General features: G+C 28.6%; 1 protein-coding gene across 2 annotated transcripts; it reads left to right on the plus strand.

Annotated features, from left to right (window-relative positions):
* The first annotated feature begins 12,750 nt into the window (after nucleotides 1–12,750).
* Nucleotides 12,751–17,621, plus strand: LOC106765584 (homeobox-leucine zipper protein HDG11-like). 2 transcript variants are annotated; one of them, XM_014650266.2, is made up of 11 exons: nucleotides 12,751–13,308; nucleotides 13,771–13,967; nucleotides 14,173–14,290; nucleotides 14,446–14,634; nucleotides 14,743–15,210; nucleotides 15,313–15,414; nucleotides 15,510–15,719; nucleotides 15,807–15,987; nucleotides 16,076–16,350; nucleotides 16,432–16,521; nucleotides 16,640–17,621. In XM_014650266.2, the coding sequence occupies exons 2-11, from the start codon at nucleotides 13,846–13,848 to the stop codon at nucleotides 17,030–17,032; spliced, it is 2,148 nt and encodes a 715-aa protein (XP_014505752.1). In that variant the 5' UTR covers nucleotides 12,751–13,308; nucleotides 13,771–13,845; the 3' UTR covers nucleotides 17,033–17,621. The 2 variants fall into 2 exon arrangements, with proteins under 2 accessions (XP_014505752.1, XP_022639690.1); XM_022783969.1 differs by having other exon boundaries at nucleotides 12,751–13,292.
* The last annotated feature ends 2,714 nt before the right edge of the window (nucleotides 17,622–20,335 follow it).

Genomic DNA, 20,335 nt, shown 5'->3' on the forward strand with positions numbered 1-20,335 from the left:
AAGTTATGGATAGGTTATATGTATATTTCTTTATTATAATCGCATGTACATCGTCAATTAGATGGTTTGTATCAAAATTTATCTTTGTTTTAAATGGATGGATGTTAGACACTGAAATACAATTTTGATCATTTTTGTATTCAAATTTTGACCATCCCATTTAAGAGGATTATATATATATATATTTTTTTTAGTTTAATGGTACATGTCAATTTAAACAAAATATCGTAAATTTCATAAAATTTTGCCATTATTTTTACATTGCTTTTCAGAATACACAAGATGAAAGTGAAAAACACAAACGTAATATTGAACGTATATTCTCACACCATTGTGATTAATAATTATCTTAATCTAGTAACTTTTTTGGTGGATCATCTTGTGAGTCTTTTATTTGAATTATGATTGTCAACCACATATATGTTAAAATGATATTAAAAAACACAAAAGATTAATAAAAGACATATAAAAAACATATAATATATTATTTAATAAAATATGTAAATTTATATAAGATTATAAAATTTATACATAAAGTTATGGATAAGTTATATGTATATTTCTTTACTATGATCGTATGTACACCATCAATTACATGGTCTTTATCAAAATTTATCTTTGTTTTAAATAGATGGATGCTAGACAATGAATGATTACTTTGATCGTTTTTGCATTCAAGGTTTGATCATCCTATTCAAGAAGATTATATTTGTTTTTTAGTTTAGTGGTACATGTCAATTTAAACAAAATATCATAAATTTCATAAAATTTTGCTAATATTTTGCATTGCTTTTCAGAATATACAAGATGAAAGTGATTATCAACCACAATTCAATATGCACTCCAAAATCAATTGACATATATATATATATATATATATATATATATATATATATATATATATATATATATATATATATATATATATATTTTTATTTTTTTTTTTCTTAGATAAAATATTTAAAAAAATAACGAGAAATTTAAAAGATTTGTCCATCTTTCGATTTTGGTTTTGGTAATTGAAGCTAAAAAAGTATTTTGGTTTTGGTATATAGCTTCAATTTAAATGTAATCAGAATCATAAGTTCTTAAAATTTTCATGTTTATATTATTCGTTTTCTTTAAAATCCAAACATATTATGCCAATTAAAAAGACAAATATGCACTGATAAGTTATGCTTCTAACGTATAGGTTGATGCTTCATCATTTATTTATTTATTATTAATATTATTATTATTAAAGAAAAGGAAAAAACTTAGAATTCAAAATTCAATGACAGATATGTTAAGGAAATAATTTTAGAATTTTGGGATCCATTAAAACCCGTTCATAAATATGACTTATTGAAACAGGTAAATGTGTATGTTTGCAGGTAAAGTCATTAAACATTAATTTAAAAACACAGGAAGTTCAGTGCAAATAATCAATGGAAGACTGGATCCTAATGTTGTAGTTGTGAATTACACTTTGAAACTTTAAGTCAAACTGAATATAAAATCTTCAAAAATGGAATTAGATTAGCATTCTCCTTTTTAATATATTTGTATTGTTAAAATGATAGTTAAAGAGTTAATTGTTTCTTAAAAGAATTCAATATGCATTTTATAAAAAAATTACATCTGAAAATTTTGAAAAACTTGTTTAAAGATTATATTGATACCATATGTTAATATGTTTGTGTTTTACAAATGAAACTCTTCACTATGGTTATATTCGAACTAAATAAGTACAATTCTTATTACAATTTAGAAGATTGTACAAAGTAATGATTTTTTAAAATAATTTTATGATTAGAATTTTTTAATTTGCATTATAAAGAAATTAGTCTTGCGAAATTATAATATTTAAAAGTACATATTTTTAAAATATGAAATCACAAAATTTGAAAATATTTTAAAAATTTACAGGAATTTAATGAACTTCATGCATGTATAAAAAATGTAAGTAATATCTTTATTATTTTAGTAATCTTTAATTAAATTACGGTGTATTTTAGTAGCAATTATCGCTTAACATTATGATAAATAACTTAAAAGTGATACTAGATTATTATTACAATTAGTAAGTCATTTTGTTATTTGTTTTCTAATATGAACCTCTTATTTCAGGAAGCAACTAATTATTATAAAGTAATAATATTATTTTACCAAATTAACATATGTAAATACATATATAAAAAAATTAATATGAAAATTATTGAAAAAATTATAAAAAATATAATAATAGAAACATAAACTTAAACGAAAGGAAAAACAGAAATACGTAATTAAAAAAGTCTCATCACATTTCGTTCGAAATAGTATAACCTATATATATTGTATTTCTTTTATATTGACAAAATAATGTTTCTTTCGATGTTTAATACCACTAGAATTTTAAGGGAAATGATATCAAAATTGTTTGAATTCTACCCCTAATTTTTTTATACTGCACTACGACTATTATCTAACTTTATTTATTATTTAATATATTGGAAAACATTAATACATGTTTAAGTATAAGTTATAATCATGATTTGATTGAGAGGTGGGATAAAACATTATTATTGGCGAATAGAATAGCTATTGAATTAGTGGTTATGATTTTAAAATTCATTGATGGAGATTAATTAATTGATGATTTGCAGAGATATTAGCGTAGGCACAGAGCTCTGTAGCATGAAAGGGGAAGATTAATGAAAGCAATTAAATGCATGAAACGAGTCCAATTATTTGTTGGTAAATGAACAATAAATAGGTGATGATGATTAGTAACTAAATCATTTGGTGGTGAAAAATATTTTGAATATGAAAGTTTCATTAAAGGGGCATATAAATTACTAGAATAATATAGATTTAATTATGGTCAATATAGCTACGTTTTAAATTTGCTTCTGCATCAAAGTTTCACTTTCTAATTTAATATGAAATATCTAGCAACCACATTCAGGTGATTAAGATGCCAATGCTGTCTTTTAGAGGACACCATGCAAGTTCATCAAGAATGTTCAATTCAAATTATTCAAGTCAAATTAGTTAGATTATCATAATAATTAAAAATAGCATTTAACTAGTTATGACTTATGAATAACTCTCCAAATGTGAGTGCAATTAACACAATGAACTATATTTTTGGCTGCAATCTCTTCAATGCTTAAGCATGTTGTATTGAATTCATTATACAAATGAATTCAAAATGAGAAAACAAATTATAACTTTAATGGGTTTTTATATTCTTCGGGGTGAACTAAATTCCTAACTAATAATGTAATTATTATGTAACCAAAAATTTTGAAATTACTCTCATAATGAAATTATATTAAACAATACATTTTAAGTTTATACAATATATATAGGTCCAAAAATAAAAAATTTCATTTCGATAGATTTGTCTTGAAAAGTTTGAATCAAACAACATTCTAACACATTACACTAAGGATAATGATATTTAGACAACATTTTTTTGACAACATTTGAACATTGATTACGTGTCAATCTGTCATTGGTCGTAAATTACTCCATAATAGTGTTTATGATTATTATTATTAATTATGGAGTAATTTACGACCAATCATAGATTGACACGTAATCAATGTTCAAATGTTGTCAAAAAAATGTTGTCTATATATCATTATCCTTACACTAATGCAAATTTGTCTTGAAAGGATCATTATAGCAAGGATAATGATATTTAGACAACATTTTTTTTACAATATTTGAACATTGATTACGTGTCAATCTGTGATTGATCAAAAATTACTTCACATTAGTATTTATGATTATTATTGTCGATTGTGAAGTAATTTTTGACCAATCACAGATTGACACGTAATCAATGTTCAAATGTTGTCTAAATATCATTATCCTTATAGCAAACACCTTATGAACATAATTTCAACTCCATCAAAGAGTCACGTACAATGATAAGAATTTAGTGATTTATTCTCAAAACAAGAAATTATAAATGTCCCTTTGCTATTATAAAACAAACATCACTAGCTTTTTCGCATGTGGTAGTTCAAGACTACTAAGAAACATAAAATTTATGACGAAACAATGTATATGTAGTTTTAAAAAATTATAATAAAACCTTGTGAGTCAATTAGTTAGTGAAAGGAAAATAACATTCTGTCATTAAATTCATTGAATGTTTTATAAGATCGTTTCCACACACATAATTCAATATCCTACATTTCAATTTCATGTGTTTATTGTGCTTTAAGATACTACTATTAAATTCAAAAACACATAACACCATCTCAATGCTATTTTCCTTTCCTAGCTTACAAGACCATATTTTACCAAAATTGTTCATCCTTTTATAAAATCACTTAATAATTTTTTTATAAATTAACTATTTTACCCTAAAATATCCTTAATTAATTGACATACTTTTACCATATTTTTTTTATAAGTTACTAACATGTGACCTGAATATTGGAGAATGAGAATAGACACAAATATTGAACTGTCATCGGTTTGGTTTTAAGTACAATAAATTTGGAAAGAATAATATATATTACTAAAAAATTATTGATATGGATTAAATTAAGTTAATTTCTCAATAAAGGTATAATAGAAAGTGTACTGGTCACCCGACCCGGTCAGAGGTCGACCGAAAGTAATAATATGTATTGGTCACTCGGTTCAGCCAGAAGCCGACCGACAACAATAATTGTCGAAACTCAATAAGAAATGTATCCTGGGCACTTGGCCGGTATGTGGTCGGCCGGTATTAAGAATCGTCAAAGATCGAAATGGCCGACCGGCTAGACTCAAGAGGTTACGAGGTAAGTTAATTTTAATAGGAGTTTAACAGTTTTGGACCCTGATTAAAATGTTATTGGGCTTTAATTAGAAAAGCCTTAACCTCGGGCCCAAAACTGAAACTATATATAGAGATCAACAGTAAGAGGTAGGGGGATTTTGGAATTGGACTGCATTTAATATTATGAACCGATTAACCAAACGGACTTAATTCTAACTTGAGCGTCGGAGTATCTTTGGCAGATAACCGACCGACCGTTACTGGAAGAAGGGTGCGTAGGACGAACGAATAGAAGGTTGGAGCAGAGGTGCAGGTGACCGGACGACTCGAAGGACTGAGAAGTAATTGTGTAGGTGAGTGTAATCGGATCCACTACCGAAACGGAAAGTTTAATCTCTCTATATATATATAAATCTCGAGTTATATATTATTCACTCAGGATTTGCATAATTAAAAAACACCACACATATGACTAGTGTGCATGTTAGTTTTGTAGAGATTTGAGAAAAACAAAAAGAGATTCTACATTAGATTAACCTAAAGGAACTGGGTACATTGTATTTCTTTTTGTTATGCGATAAATTAAGAAAAATAATTAGGAATCTCTTAACGATTTTTGTAATTTAAGTTCTTTCAAATGTTAAGATATGATGTTTAGGCCTAACTCTACTTTCAATCAATCATATAATCCCAAATAATTAAGTCACTAAGATGATTATTATGTCATTACAACATCATTTGCCACTATGGTAGAACAACATTAATTAAGTTCTTATCTATAATTTTGAGATGCATCCCCCATGTAGTTCTTCCTTCTACATCTCTAACTTAGAAAAATTAATCTTAAATAATTACTTTTGAGAGTGATAATAATAGGATTTTAATTTCCAAATAAAAATTATTTAACTGTAACATTTAATATTTGATCTAAAATAAGCAAGAGTTTATCAGTGTAAAATAATTGAGGTAAGAAATAATTAGAAATAGTCTTTGAAAAGGATAAATAAAATCATAAAAATTATATTAGTGATGAAGGGCCTGATAAAAAAAAAAAAACACTAGGGATGAAGGGAGTATTAAACGATATATAAATATAAAAACGTATTGTATTCGGACAAGCAGATTTTATAAGAATTGAAGTGTGACTCAAGCAATTAGAACAATTATTTTCTTATTGATATAACCAATATGCTAATTTCTAATAAATTGTGGTAAAAATAAAAATATATTGTTGTACGAAGGAAACATAATAATGTTTAAGCAGCTTAACATTAATTAGTTTAGAATACATAATATAATTATAATCACCCTCAGGACCACTGGCATAGAGTTGTAGTAAGAACAAAGAGAGAAAGAGAGAAAGAGAAGAAAATCTTAATACAATTAATTCGTTTGTGTAAGGATATTTTACATTCTCTTATATCAAGTATAATATAAAGTATAAGGACAAAATTAGTTTATACTTTGAAACAAGAACAAAATAATTCTAGTAAATAGTTTGAAAACCAAAATTATATTTAACTCTAAAATAAATAAATAAATAAATAAAAACTTTCTTCTTCTTTTTTTATTTTTTTACTTTCTATTTCTAACCTATTTTAACCTATTCACATAATTTATGGATGGAGATAAAAATGTCAGGTTTGTTAGATATCCTTTGCTTATACCAATTTTATTTTTACATATACATACATACATATATATATATATATATATATATATGAAGATTGATTTTCCCATTCTTTTATCATAATTTTATTTTTAACTTCGATTTTAAAATTATCAAATAAGTCAAAATTTCGAACCTACAAACTTTAGATAGGTGGGGCTTGATGTTGTTTTCTTTTTGCTTCACCAAAAAGTAAATTAACTTAACTTCCTTATTAATCATGGATCGGATTTGATAACTCTTAATGTATTGGAAAAATACTTTACAAATTTTATTTGAGCATTTTAAATGGTTTAAAAAAGTAAAGTATGCAAAAGTGGAAGAAACCTTTTTCCATATGTTATTATTTTATATCTTTTTTAGACTAAGAGATAACATAAATTTAAGGAAAGTTTTTCAAATGCTTGTGGTAAAATATTTGAAGAAAAAATATATATAACATGAATAATTTTATTTTTAGTTAATATGAAATTTCTAATATATGCAACCAATTTTATTTTTTTTTTATGTAGAAAAGAGTGAATGAGGTTGACATAATATTATGGGAAAATGAATTTTGTATTTGATTTTTGTGATGTTGAAAGTGTTTGGAGGAATTGATGATAGTCAAAGAATTGAGATACTTGTATAGTCGGGCAGCCCGAGACACGTGGGGAGGTGTGCCCTTCCCTCTAATAGGTTTGGCGGCAATGGACTTTTAATACATTCCTTGACTACAAATTATCCTTATCTTTACGTTAATTTAATCGCATATATCATTTTTCTATCTTTTTTTAAATAACCATAATATACGTAATATCTAAAATTTATCACTAAATATCAATTTCTGCTTCCAAAAAAATTAACTTTTCATTGCTTAATTATTAGTTCTCACGTGATTTCAAATGCAGAGTTATTTCACTAATTTGATGTACGAGTATAATGGAAACATGTACCTTTAAGGGTTAGAGTAATTATTGTTAATTTTTCTTAAATGTACATCCATGATACTATTCAATTACCAAGAAAAATTAAGGGTTAAATATGTTTTTAGTTCCTATATTCTGGAGAGATTTTGGTTTTAGTCCATTTTCAAACTAAAGTACAATTTAGTCCTTCAATCTTAAAAAACTCTCGTTTTAGTCCTTAAAAAAATTTGGTAAAAAGGACTAAAACTAGAATTTTCTAAAGTTGAAGGATTAAATTGTACCTTAGTTTCAAAATAGACTAAAACCAAAATCGTCCCAAAATATAGGGACTAAAAACATATTTAACCCAAAAATTAATAAAAGACTTGTCTAGACAACATTTTTTTTCTAAATTATTTCTACTTAATACTTGTATGGTGGGTGGGATTATGTTACTTTTCAAAAAATAAAAGATAATTTAATCATTTAATTATTTTATAACAACATATACATCCATCTAAAATTTATCCTTTAAAGGTTTGAATATAACCCCGACGAGTTATCATTTTTTACGTTCAACGTAGAAATATTTAATTGAAAATGTTTGCATTTGTCTGGTAATTAACATGGTCTACAATGAAAAAGAATAGAGTAAAAATATTCAATATTCGAAGAATTTAAAAGAATGATGACAAATAATAAACTTATCAAAAAAAATGTTTTAAGAGTTAAAAAGGTAATATTTAGATAGAGAAATTGAAAATAAGTAAATAAATAAATATGGCAGTGTTCATTATTATATTAGAAATATTCTATCTCGTTTATTTTAAACATTCTATATTGATTCACAAATTAATATAAGTGTTATTGATATAAAAAGTAAAGAGAGTTAATCGTGATTTTACACAACGAGAGTGAGTAATTGACGTAGAAAACTTTATTTTCATGTCAGACGAAGAAAATGAGTAATTGATGTTGAAAATTTTACTTTCATATCAATTAGATGAAAAAAAAATCGATTTTACTTTCATGTCATTTAGACAAAAAGAGAAAAGTTAAATGTTACTTTTAATATTGGTTGTAGACATAATCAATATAGAAAACACCACCTACAACATTTATTATGACCATGATGGATGTTTTATATAATATTTTTTTTAAAATAATTTGATTTTAAACATTTTTACATCTAATAGCAAAAAGAAAAAAAAAATATTCACAACTAGACAATGGCATAGACTCTTTGCTAACTGAATTGATCCTATAATTTTCTTATTTAATAGATACAAAAGTTCAAGAACACACGCACACAATAAAACTTAAAATGAGAATATAACAATGATTTTTTATGAGATAAAAGTACTTTGTTCATTGTTACAAATTTATTTGATTGTCGATATGTTAATAATTTTTTCTTTTTGTTTTTTATATTCTTTCTTTATTTAATGGTGATGAAAATAACTTTTTGATTAAATTTTGTGATTTTGATGGATGAAGTATTTTTTTTTCTTTAAATGATTAACGATTTGGTTCATATGGTTTTGATAGATGTTTTAATTATTCTTTTTAGGATATTGTTGGTGTTGATGTTTGTAAAGTTAAAATTGTTCGATATTTTTAGTATGGATTCAAATATTATTTATTTTATTCTTAAAGTTAACAAGATAAAACATATAATTGATTTTCGTCTTATACTAATGGTTAACTTTTGGAGTTATTAATCTCCCATCTAAAAAGGTTAAGGGTGGTAATGTAGTCATTAATATTGACACAACCAATTAACATTTCTTAATTCAAGTGTTATTTTGTTTTGGTTTTCATGAAGACTTTTTTTACGTGGATTCTTCATATCTTGTAATTTGTTTATCTTTCTATTTGAGTTAATGATGATTTGGATAGTTGCTTAACTTGTGGTAGATGGGTTATATAGGAGATCCTCTCTATTCTTTTCATTTTTGTTTTATTGAGGAGGTTTTAAGTAGGAGCATCTTAGAGTTTTCTAAAAAGCTTTGTTAGTATTGGGAGATACATTTTTCTTCTCATACTCTTTATGTTGATGATATATTTATTTCTCTATAGAGGAGATACTACTATCTTGCATCATTTGAAATCTTTCTTACATGAATATTCTCAAGTCAATGAGCAAGTCTTGTTAAAAGGCGCTTTTACACCATTGACGTTTCTGCTTCTCTTGTTAGATATCTAAAGAGATTTCTCTCTTCTAATCAAGGATATCTTTCTTTTACATATTTAGGTGTGCCTATTTTTGTAGAAACTCCTAAGATGCGACTTTTTCAACCTTTATTTGATAATATTTGTAATAAATTTGCCTCATGGAAATGGAAGTTACTTAGTATGACGAGAATAATTTAGGTAATAAATAAATTGGTAATTGTTGGCTTATTTTCTTATAGCTTTTAGGTTTACAAATGACCTATTAAGTTTCTTTTTGAGGTAGAACAATGGATTTAAAATATTGTTTAAGTTAGTGATACACACAGATGAAAATTGTTAACTATTAAATAGTCTATCGTATGTGGTTATGGTTTGTTGGTTACTAACATTCATTTGGAGAACAAAGTATATATGCTAGTTTAGCTTGGGAGTTTGCTTAAGACAAAATTACTTAAACTAAGCTCATGTGTATTCAATTGTTTAAGTTGAAGTATAAAAAATACATGTTATTAAGAATGCATACGATGCTATTATTGAAAATGCTTTTTAGACACTAAGTAAGGGTGATTGTATTAACCTTTGAAATTATTGTTGTTTTGGCATTTGTATATCTAAATTGGTTAAAATTTCTTATTTTTACAAGCTTATACTTTCTTGTTAGTTCAATTTGGACACGTATTTATTGCAAATTTCCTTTCTTTGTTGTTAGTTTATGTGATATTTCTTCTTAATAGTTAATGAGGATGAAATATACTAATGTGCTTTATAAAAAGTTGTCAAAATATTTTACTCTTTTTTAATATAGAATGTATGAATTTTTGAAACTAGATTTAGTTTGATAAATTGTTACAAACTAAATTTTGATCTTTTAAAAGTTATTGTATGATTATTTATCTATTAATTTAAAAATTTAAAAGAGAAGTGATTTTTCTCTTTATACTTAATATATTCACTAATTAAGATAAATACGATAAAATCTTTTATCATTTATCATTCAATATTTATTTCAAATAATTAGTAGCTTAATTTTGTATTTAATAGTTATTTTTTTACATGAATATAAACAATTAAGAAAAACTGAGAATAAAAAATATTTACTGAGCGACAAAGGAAAACAATAAATATTAAAATTAAGAAATAATAATACGCATATATATAAATCAAAAAAACAAGATGAGTTACAAATGCCTACACGGTAATTTTAAAATAAAATTGTTAGACACTTCACTAAACAAATATATTTATAAAATAATCAAATAAATACATAAGATTGGGATTAGAGATATCCTAAACCAATGTAATTGTAAGATTAATAAACAAATAAAAAAAATAGATATATCTCAATGAGCAAAGATAATTGTAAGATGAATAAATAAATAAGATCATGCTAATGATATTTTATTATATGGAAAGATAATAGTAAAATTAATAAATAAATAACACCTCACTAAATATACAAGATTAATGAATAAATAAAATAAACTAACAAACATTTCACTCAGTAAAACAAATTATAAAATAATAAAAGTCTCCTTTCATTAACATAATAATTATAGGATAATTATAAGATGAGAATAACAACCATCTCACAAACAAATTATAAAGAGATGAAGAATAAAGAGTTTAATATTTACTTTATAAAAAAAATATTTGAATGATCTTGCTATGATCACTTCAAAATCATTGTGACAACTACACTAACCTCTTAATGAGTAGTTATAGAAACAACAATAATAATTTCTTTTAAAGTTTTAAATTATACAATAGTTTATTAATCTTAATTTGAATTGATGAAAGGTTGCATTTAAATTTAATATAACATCGTTCTTTATTATATACATATGGTTCTATTGCTTGGTGGAATGACCCAATGGTCTTATATTTTATGATAATTTCCTCATATATATTCACATTTACACACATTGACACATGTATAAATCTCATATTGAAAATTAAGGGAAAAAAACATGGTTTGCTCAGTTGGATATAATAACATAGCTTCATCTTTGAGATTCATGCTTATTTTTTTCCTATTTGATTTCTATGAATAAGATTTGAAAATCAGAAGTTTGTTCATAAGAGATGATGAGAGGTTAGATAAAACATTTCATTCGACAAATGGCAAACTTTTTGTGTCTCATGTGGGGTTCTTAAGGGATTAATATATAAATAAAATGTAATAACACAACCACTAATTTTTATAATAAATGTAAACATAAACATTAAATTTTATTCTTTATTACATTTATCTGTAATTTTTTGGAAACTTGTGTCTCTTTATGTTATGGATAGGAACCCCATGAAAGTACCTTTACTAGGTTTTATTTTCCACTATATATTTCATAATATAATTAATTATAATCATATAACAAGTTTAATTTTAGTGTTCTATTAATATAAAACAAAATTAGGCATCCAATCAGTGCAAAATCATTATTTTTAAATGTCATTATATATAAAGAAGTTTATAATTGAATTACAATATTTCCTCTATTAGTATATACACCATTTATTACTCATATCAAATAATTGATTGTTTATATAATAAGAATAATTTTGTAGCATACTGAATGATTTTCTTAAACTGAGTTATGTTAAATCATATCAAATAGAAAAAAACAATCTCAACTCCCAATCTTGTCCTAAATATAGAAAAATATTAATTATACAGCTAATCTTTAAGTATATATCATAATTTAGTTTAATTAGGTCTCCTAATTATCACAATAGGTCAATTTCATCAGTGTATTGGAATTCATATTCTAATGCAAATGAGTGAAAATGCACAATTATGATATTTAAAGAACCAATTAACATCATTAGAAATAAGAGGAGCTGAAATAATATATTTATGATAGTGAAAAAATTCAATTAATACAATTAAAACATAAGTTTTTTTAATCACACAATGATAATATATATTTAATGAGGCAAAGATAACTTCAACAGAAAATAGAAAAAAAAAAGTATCAGTGTCGTTTAGCAGTCAGAAATTTAATTAAGATGCATAAAATCATAAATTCTAATTTTAATGTTCATTAAGATAAAAAAAGAAAAGTCTAGAATTTTGATTTTCACTGTAAGCAACATGCATTGGTTGGTTTCATTCGTGGGTAAATTTGAAAGGTGCCAATCTCGCATAGCATGATTCTAATCCTTAACTCCTCCAATGGGATACCAACGTTTGACTTTTGGCACCCCTCTCAGCATGTGTGTGACCTCAGAATGGAAAACCAAGAGAGAGAAGACTCAAGGGCATGCATAACCATAAATGAAGAGAGAGAAAGAGGGTGGCAAAAACCAAAACCCCCGCCACGTGCAGCGTAACCACGGCGGTGCTCCGGCAGCCCAGAAACGGTTCCTCATTAAAGGCTCAACTGGGGCACACCCTGGTGGTGTGTGGCTGTACCACTCTAGGAGAGAGAAAGGAGGGAAATGAGGAGAGAGAAAGCGAGTTAGTCTGTATTGTTATTGTTATTATTATTATGATTATGATGATGTAGAAGTAGTAGTGTAGTGCAGTGTGTGAGTGTAGATAGATAGAGATTAGATAGCACCTCTTTAAGTCTCTTCCTTTCTTTCTCCGCGTTTTCTCTCACAAAGCCAACGACGCTTTAAAAGCCCCTCCATCAGTTACGCTTTCTTTTCACTTTGTGACACCATATCATCAATATACACATACATATAGAATATATAATATTATATTATACTATACTTTAAAAGGGTACAAGTAAGAGTGTTCATTCATTCATTCATAGGTGCAAACGCAGACAAGAGTTTAGAGAGAGAGAGGAAGAGAAGAAGAGGTGGTGAGGTATGGTGTTGTGTTGGTGAGTGAATGTTTTTTTTTTTTTTTTTTCTTTTCGTTTTTCTTGTTGATTATTAGATCAGCACCAGCAGCAGCAGCTTCTGTATTGAGCATCCCTTGAGATTTGCCATAACTCACTCACTCTCTCTCTCTCTCAAATCATGCCGCTATCTTTGATGGTCACAGCCGTTTCAGAATAATATATAATTAATAAAATTATATATGTTGTTTTGATTGTTGATGTTATCATGTTATTGTATTTGCCATTTTGCTTTGCTTCTCAAAACACACACAGCATAATAGCCACATAGCCTTGTAGCCTTACCCATCAAAATCACATCACAAAAAGTTCTCTCTCTTTTTTCACACCCACTTTCCAAATTCCCTTGTTTCTTCTTCTTCTTCTTGTTTCTTAAGCTTTTTTTTTTGTTTCTTCTGTCTTTTCTTGTTTTGTTTCTCAATGGTTATGATGTCATGGGAGTAGCTGATTCAGTGGAGAGATAGTGGTGGTGGTGAGAGTGATCAAGAGAGAGAATTAGAAAGAGAGAAAGAGACAAAAATGGAGTATGGAAGTGGGTCTCCTGGTGATCTCCATCATCACCATGATGGTTCTTCTGATTCCCAGAGAAGGAAGAAGCGTTACCACCGTCACACAGCCAACCAGATTCAGAGGCTTGAATCGTAAGAACCATTATTTTTTTCATTCATTTCCTTTCAAACTTTTGGTCTTTTCATTTCTTTGTTTTATGTGATGTCTTTTTGCATTCCTTCTTTTTGAGGTTGCTTCTTCATGAACAGTTTAAAGAAAACTCATTTGCACCCTTCTAATTTTGTGGTCCCTCTCTCTCTCTCCCTTTTCCTTTCTGTGTGTTTGGTGTTTTTCCAGGATGTTCAAGGAGTGTCCTCACCCAGATGAGAAGCAGCGGATGCAGTTAAGTAGGGAGTTAGGCTTGGCGCCTAGACAGATCAAGTTTTGGTTCCAGAACAGGAGAACCCAGATGAAGGTAATATTATGTTCTTTATTTATTTTTTTTCTCTTTGGATTGTCAAAAGTTTAGTTTTTTTTTTTGTTTTTTTTTTTTTTGCGTGGTTATGTATTTGTACGTTTCATTCATGGTGATAAGGCTTTGTTCTTTTGGTTAATTCAACAACAATTCAGGCTCAGCATGAGAGAGCTGATAATTCTGCACTCCGGCAAGAGAATGACAAGATACGTTGTGAGAACATAGCCATAAGGGAGGCCTTGAAAAACGTTATTTGTCCTTCTTGTGGTGGTCCTCCCATCAATGACGATTGTTATTTTGATGAGCAAAAGTTGAGATTGGAGAATGCTCAACTCAAAGAGGAGGTGCAAAGGCTTTCTAATTCATGAATTCTTTGTTTAGATTTCTGAATGTGAATATATATATGTTTATTTTCATACTGTTGTCCATTGAAAGATTGGTTCAATTTGCAGCTTGATAGAGTATCTAGCATTGCAGCTAAGTACATCGGAAGACCAATTTCTCAGCTCCCACCTGTTCAACCTATTCATATATCTTCTCTAGACCTGTCAATGGGGAGTTTTGCAAGCCAAGGGTTGGGTGGTCCTTCACTTGATCTTGATCTTCTCCCTGGGAGTTCATCGTCCATGCCTAATGTGCCTCCTTTCCAACCCGCATGTCTTTCGGACATGGATAAGTCCCTCATGTCAGACATTGCCTCAAATGCCATGGAAGAAATGATCAGACTACTGCAAACAAACGAGCCCTTGTGGATGAAAGGTCCTGATGGGAGGGATGTCCTTGATCTTGATACCTATGAAAGAATGTTCCCCAAGGCTAATGGTCACATGAAGAACCCCAATGTTCACGTTGAAGCTTCAAGAGATTCAGGAGTTGTCATTATGAATGGCTTAACCTTGGTTGACATGTTCATGGACCCGGTAAGAACTTCTTGATAATCTTTTTTATGTTCTAGATTGCTGGTAAATGAAACCTTCAATTCAATTCTCTAAATTACTCAAACGTCATGATTTGTTTTGCAGAACAAGTGGATGGAGCTGTTTCCCACCGTTGTCACAATAGCAAGAACGATTGAGGTTATATCTTCTGGAATGATGGGGGGTCATAGCGGTTGTTTGGAACTGGTATGTTGAAAGTGTGTCCAAATTATCTTCTTACAGTTTTTTTCATTCTTGATTTGTTCCACTTTTATTTTTGATAATTTTTTGGTATGATGTAGATGTATGAGGAGTTGCAAGTGCTCTCTCCACTTGTTTCTACCAGAGAGTTCTATTTCCTGCGTTACTGTCAGCAAATTGAACAAGGCTTATGGGCAATAGTAGATGTTTCATATGATTTTCCTCAAGACAACCAATTTGCTCCTCAGTTTCGATCTCATCGTCTGCCTTCTGGTGTCTTTATTCAAGACTTGCCTAATGGATATTCCAAGGTAACCTTAAACACTGTATTTCAAAGGTAGCCTATTTTGTTAGCCCTTTACGTGCAATTTTGTTCACTCTTCTTTGTTATCATGTAGGTTACCTGGATTGAACATGTAGAGGTTGAAGACAAAACACCAGTTCATAGGCTCTACAGAAACATGATTTATAGTGGCATTGCATTTGGAGCACAAAGATGGCTAACTACACTTCAGAGGATGTGTGAAAGAATTGCTTGTCTTATGGTGACGAGCAATTCCACCCGTGATCTTGGGGGAGGTATACAAATTGCACCGTTACAATCTCACCTAGGTTTAATTTTCTAGCTATGATTTGAACTTGATAGTTTAATTTATTTTTTTTTCAGTGATTCCCTCACCTGAGGGGAAGAGAAGCATGATGAAACTTGCACAAAGAATGGTTACCAATTTTTGTGCAAGCATCAGTGCATCAGCTGGGCACCGATGGACCACACTCTCTGGTAGTGGGATGAATGAGATTGGAGTCAGAGTCACTGTGCATAAGAGCACAGACCCTGGCCAACCTAATGGTGTCGTGCTAAGTGCAGCCACCACCATTTGGCTCCCAATCCCTCCACAAACAGTGTTCAATTTCTTCAAGGATGAAAAGAAAAGACCTCAGGTTGTGATAGGTTTGACCGAGTTGTCTTATCTGATGTTTTGATCTGGAGAAATGTTTTAACATTTTCTTTTGTTGTCTTAGTGGGATGTTCTTTCCAATGGCAATGCTGTGCAAGAGGTTGCTCATATAGCAAATGGGGCACACCCCGGTAACTGCATATCTGTGCTGCGGGTAAGCCATGGTTTTTTTCTCTCCATTATGTTCATTTGAATTGTTGTGAATCCCTAAAGACAATAGAATGTTGGTAAAAAAAACATCATATGCCTTTGTCCTTGATGTTGTATTGCAGGCTTTCAACACAAGTCAAAACAACATGCTGATCCTCCAAGAGAGCTGTGTGGACTCATCAGGGTCACTAGTGGTGTATTGTCCAGTTGATCTTCCAGCCATAAACATAGCAATGAGTGGTGAAGACCCTTCATACATTCCACTCCTTCCATCAGGGTTCACGATCTCACCAGATGGACAAGGTGAGCAAGATGGTGGAGGAGCCTCAAGCAGCACAAGCTCAGGTAGGGTGATGGGGGGGTCTGGGGGATCACTCATCACTGTTGCATTCCAAATCCTAGTTAGCAGCTTACCATCTGCAAAACTGAACTTTGAGTCTGTGACGACTGTTAATAGCCTCATCGGCAACACTGTCCAGCAAATAAAAGCTGCCTTGAATTGTCCAAGTTCCTGATGAGGACCTGCTGCGTGCTACTTTAAACTCTTCTCTCCCCCTTCCTTAAATATGCTTATCAGAAATGGTTCAGACCTGAGGCTGTTTGTGCTGCTGCTATAATCAATGTGTGGGAGAAGAGTTTTGGGTTAGTTGGGACTTCAATGCCCTCTCATCAACACCACAAGGCCTCATTATTTACTGCTCCATCTGATGAGACCTGTATTTTGCTTCAATCCTTCAACTTTCATTACCTTTCACTCCAACTACCAATTTATTTTCTTTTATTTTCAACACCAAAAAAAAAAACATTATGGTTTGTTATCTTGCATACTTTGTTTTGAACAACAAGTAGCAGAAATAGTCTTATCAGTAGTAATAGTAGTAACAGTAGTAGTCACAGTCTTAGAAGAGGGAGTCAAGAACGCACCATATATATACATAAATATATATATATATATATACACACACTAAGGGGTGTTTTTGTTCTCTACATACATTCCCTGATTAGCTAGCACTCCATAGAAAATGTGTATGGTTCGGGCATTGACTTCCTGTGAAGAGACTTGAATATTATTATTGCTATTCATATTTTCATTGTTCTTGTTTAGCTTCTGCTGTTATAATGTTTATACTTTTTTCATATATGTATATGTATATATATACATATACATATATGTATTGATGTAGAGAGAGAGAGAGAGAAATGTGCATGAATTGAGAAGTTGGTGAGGGATTTATGCTCGGGGTGATGTGGGGGCAGGCAGATAATGACAGTTTGGATACCTTTTGTGGCTTGACATCATTAATGGGCTCCATGCATTTTGAAGAGAGTAATGGAAGTTTGAATAAAAGATGAAATGTTGCTGCATTTGGGTTGACAACTTGACGTGCAGCTGGGATAAATGAAACAACATAGCAATTCACATTCATTCAATGCATCAATTTTTCAACTTCTTTCATACTCATAACCTAACTGTGTTTCTCTGTCTCTGTGTTTTCATCTTTTTATTTTTCTCATCTTCTTTTTTCACTTCCTACTTTTCTAAAATCACGTCAATCAATTACTCATTATCACAATTATTCAGGATGTTCTTTCAATGAACTACTTCCAAACTCAGTAGTTTTCGTTTTTACAAAACTGAGTTTTCAGATATAAATTTATTTCTAAGACTAATAATGTGGGAGATTAAGCAGCGTTCATGATCATTCTACTTAATGTTTCTGGTTCGATTATCAGACAATTTGATATTCAATCCCGTTCAAGATGAACTGTATATATATAAGCTTTGTAATAGTGTTATTTACTTGGAAATTTGTGTCATTATAGAAAGCTTTATTTTGAATATTACTTAAATTACTTTAATAATATTTTTAAATTTAAATTATTAAATTATACTTCATTTATCAGATTTTATTATAATTTATAAATAAATGAGATTTAATTTTAAATTAACATTTGAAAATTGATTTGTCATATTGAGAAGGAGAGATATCTCACAGAATCAACTCTTTGTTAATATTGAATTTGATTTTAATTACTTTAAGAGTGATTAATATTTACAATTAAAGTTATATTAATTGGAAGTCTAACGTCAATTAAAATAAAATTAATTTAAAATATATGTATAAATACAAATCTTATTTTGTAAATCAGATTTAAAATTTATTTCTTAATAATAATTATAATTAGTATTTATAATTTAAAATATATTTCTTAATATTTTACTTATATATTTTAAGAGTGATTAATCTTTAAAATTGAAGTTATATTTGTTAAGATTATGATAAATTTGTATTTTTTTTTTAAAATATAAAGGATCTCTAACTCAAATGAAATTGAAAACTTAATATAGTTTGATGGTATTGATCCATGAATGTATGTTGAGTTTAATGTGATTAAAGAAAATGTTGTTTTGAAAGGTTGTTTAGCTACATTTAACGAGGGATTAATGTTTGAATGATTTTCATATTTAATTTTAACACGTCTTATCACTCTTGATGATCTGTATTAGTGCATGATTTTAATGCTTAACCTGAAATGTGATTTACGTTATAAGAGAAGCAATTACTTGCACTTATTGCTTATTTTCCTGTTTCACACGCTTCTGTCACTCCACCCATTGCTTTTTCATATATCCAAACAAGCAATTAAATTCAAAAAATTAACCATTGTAAACTCTTTATTTGTTTCTCAAATTATATTGTCGGAGACTTCCATCTTCTATCATACATCTTTTACCACAAAAATTAACCTTCAACTTATTCAATGAAACAAAACCAAATGCAATGAAAACAGATCACCTGACTCGACCTATCATGGATTAGTCATTTAGTGAGTCAATCCAATCTAGTTCATTTATTTACGAACTAGAAAAATTTAAACTGAATCGGATCTATCATGAGTTGGTAGATTAAATGGATTGACTCACTTGCTCATTTAATTAAAAAAAATTTAAATAAAAAAATTACAAACTTTTTGTAATTCAAATCTAAATAAATTTCATTTCTAAAATTATGATTAACTCAAAAAAAAGTACAAAATAGTCTTTCTTGACATATGAGGAGAATATTTTTTAAGCTTTCATAAGATAATAAATTAATAAAAAAATTAAGTGGATTGGTGAGTCAAACCAGTTTACCACGAATTCAATCGGATAAACCAAGTTTAAATTAGTCAGGTTGAAAATTGACCCACATAAAAAAAAATAATTTTTTCCAATCCAACCCAGTTCAAACCCGTGATAAACCAGATTGGTCCGCAGATTGTAACGTAATAACTCTACCAAATACTTTACAATAATTAATCTCAAATTAATCCTCTAATCTTACGGTTTTATCACATTCAATTTTTAAGTGTTATTTGCTAAATGAGTCACTCAACAATTTAAACTCTTCTCACATTGGCTTGTTTGTTGAAGGTTTTAGCTGTATATATAATTTAAATTCTACTTAATAGTTTTGAATTCAAATGTAAAAAAAAATTTCAGGAGATAAATGTTTTTTAATGTAAATGTTCCCAAGTCTAGCACGATTATTACACAAATATTTATGGTTATAATAAAAAATATAATTTTGCTAACAATTTGTAAAGAGACTTTGTTGTGTAGAATATTTTATATCTTGACTTTTTAACCAATTAAGAGCTCTTTATATTTTAAAATTTAAGCAAATTTAATTCTTTGAGTAAAATTTTTTATCCAACCCCATAATATATATCTTTTTTTTTTACAAAATTGATGTAAAAAAAATATGTAAAAATTTGCAGTTTTTTCTTCAAATCCTAATCTCACATATTCTAAATCTTCACGAAAACCAGTTTTA

The sequence above is a fragment of the Vigna radiata genome, chromosome 1 (genome assembly GCF_000741045.1).
Source record: "Vigna radiata var. radiata cultivar VC1973A chromosome 1, Vradiata_ver6, whole genome shotgun sequence".
Classification (NCBI taxonomy): Eukaryota; Viridiplantae; Streptophyta; class Magnoliopsida; order Fabales; family Fabaceae; genus Vigna; species Vigna radiata.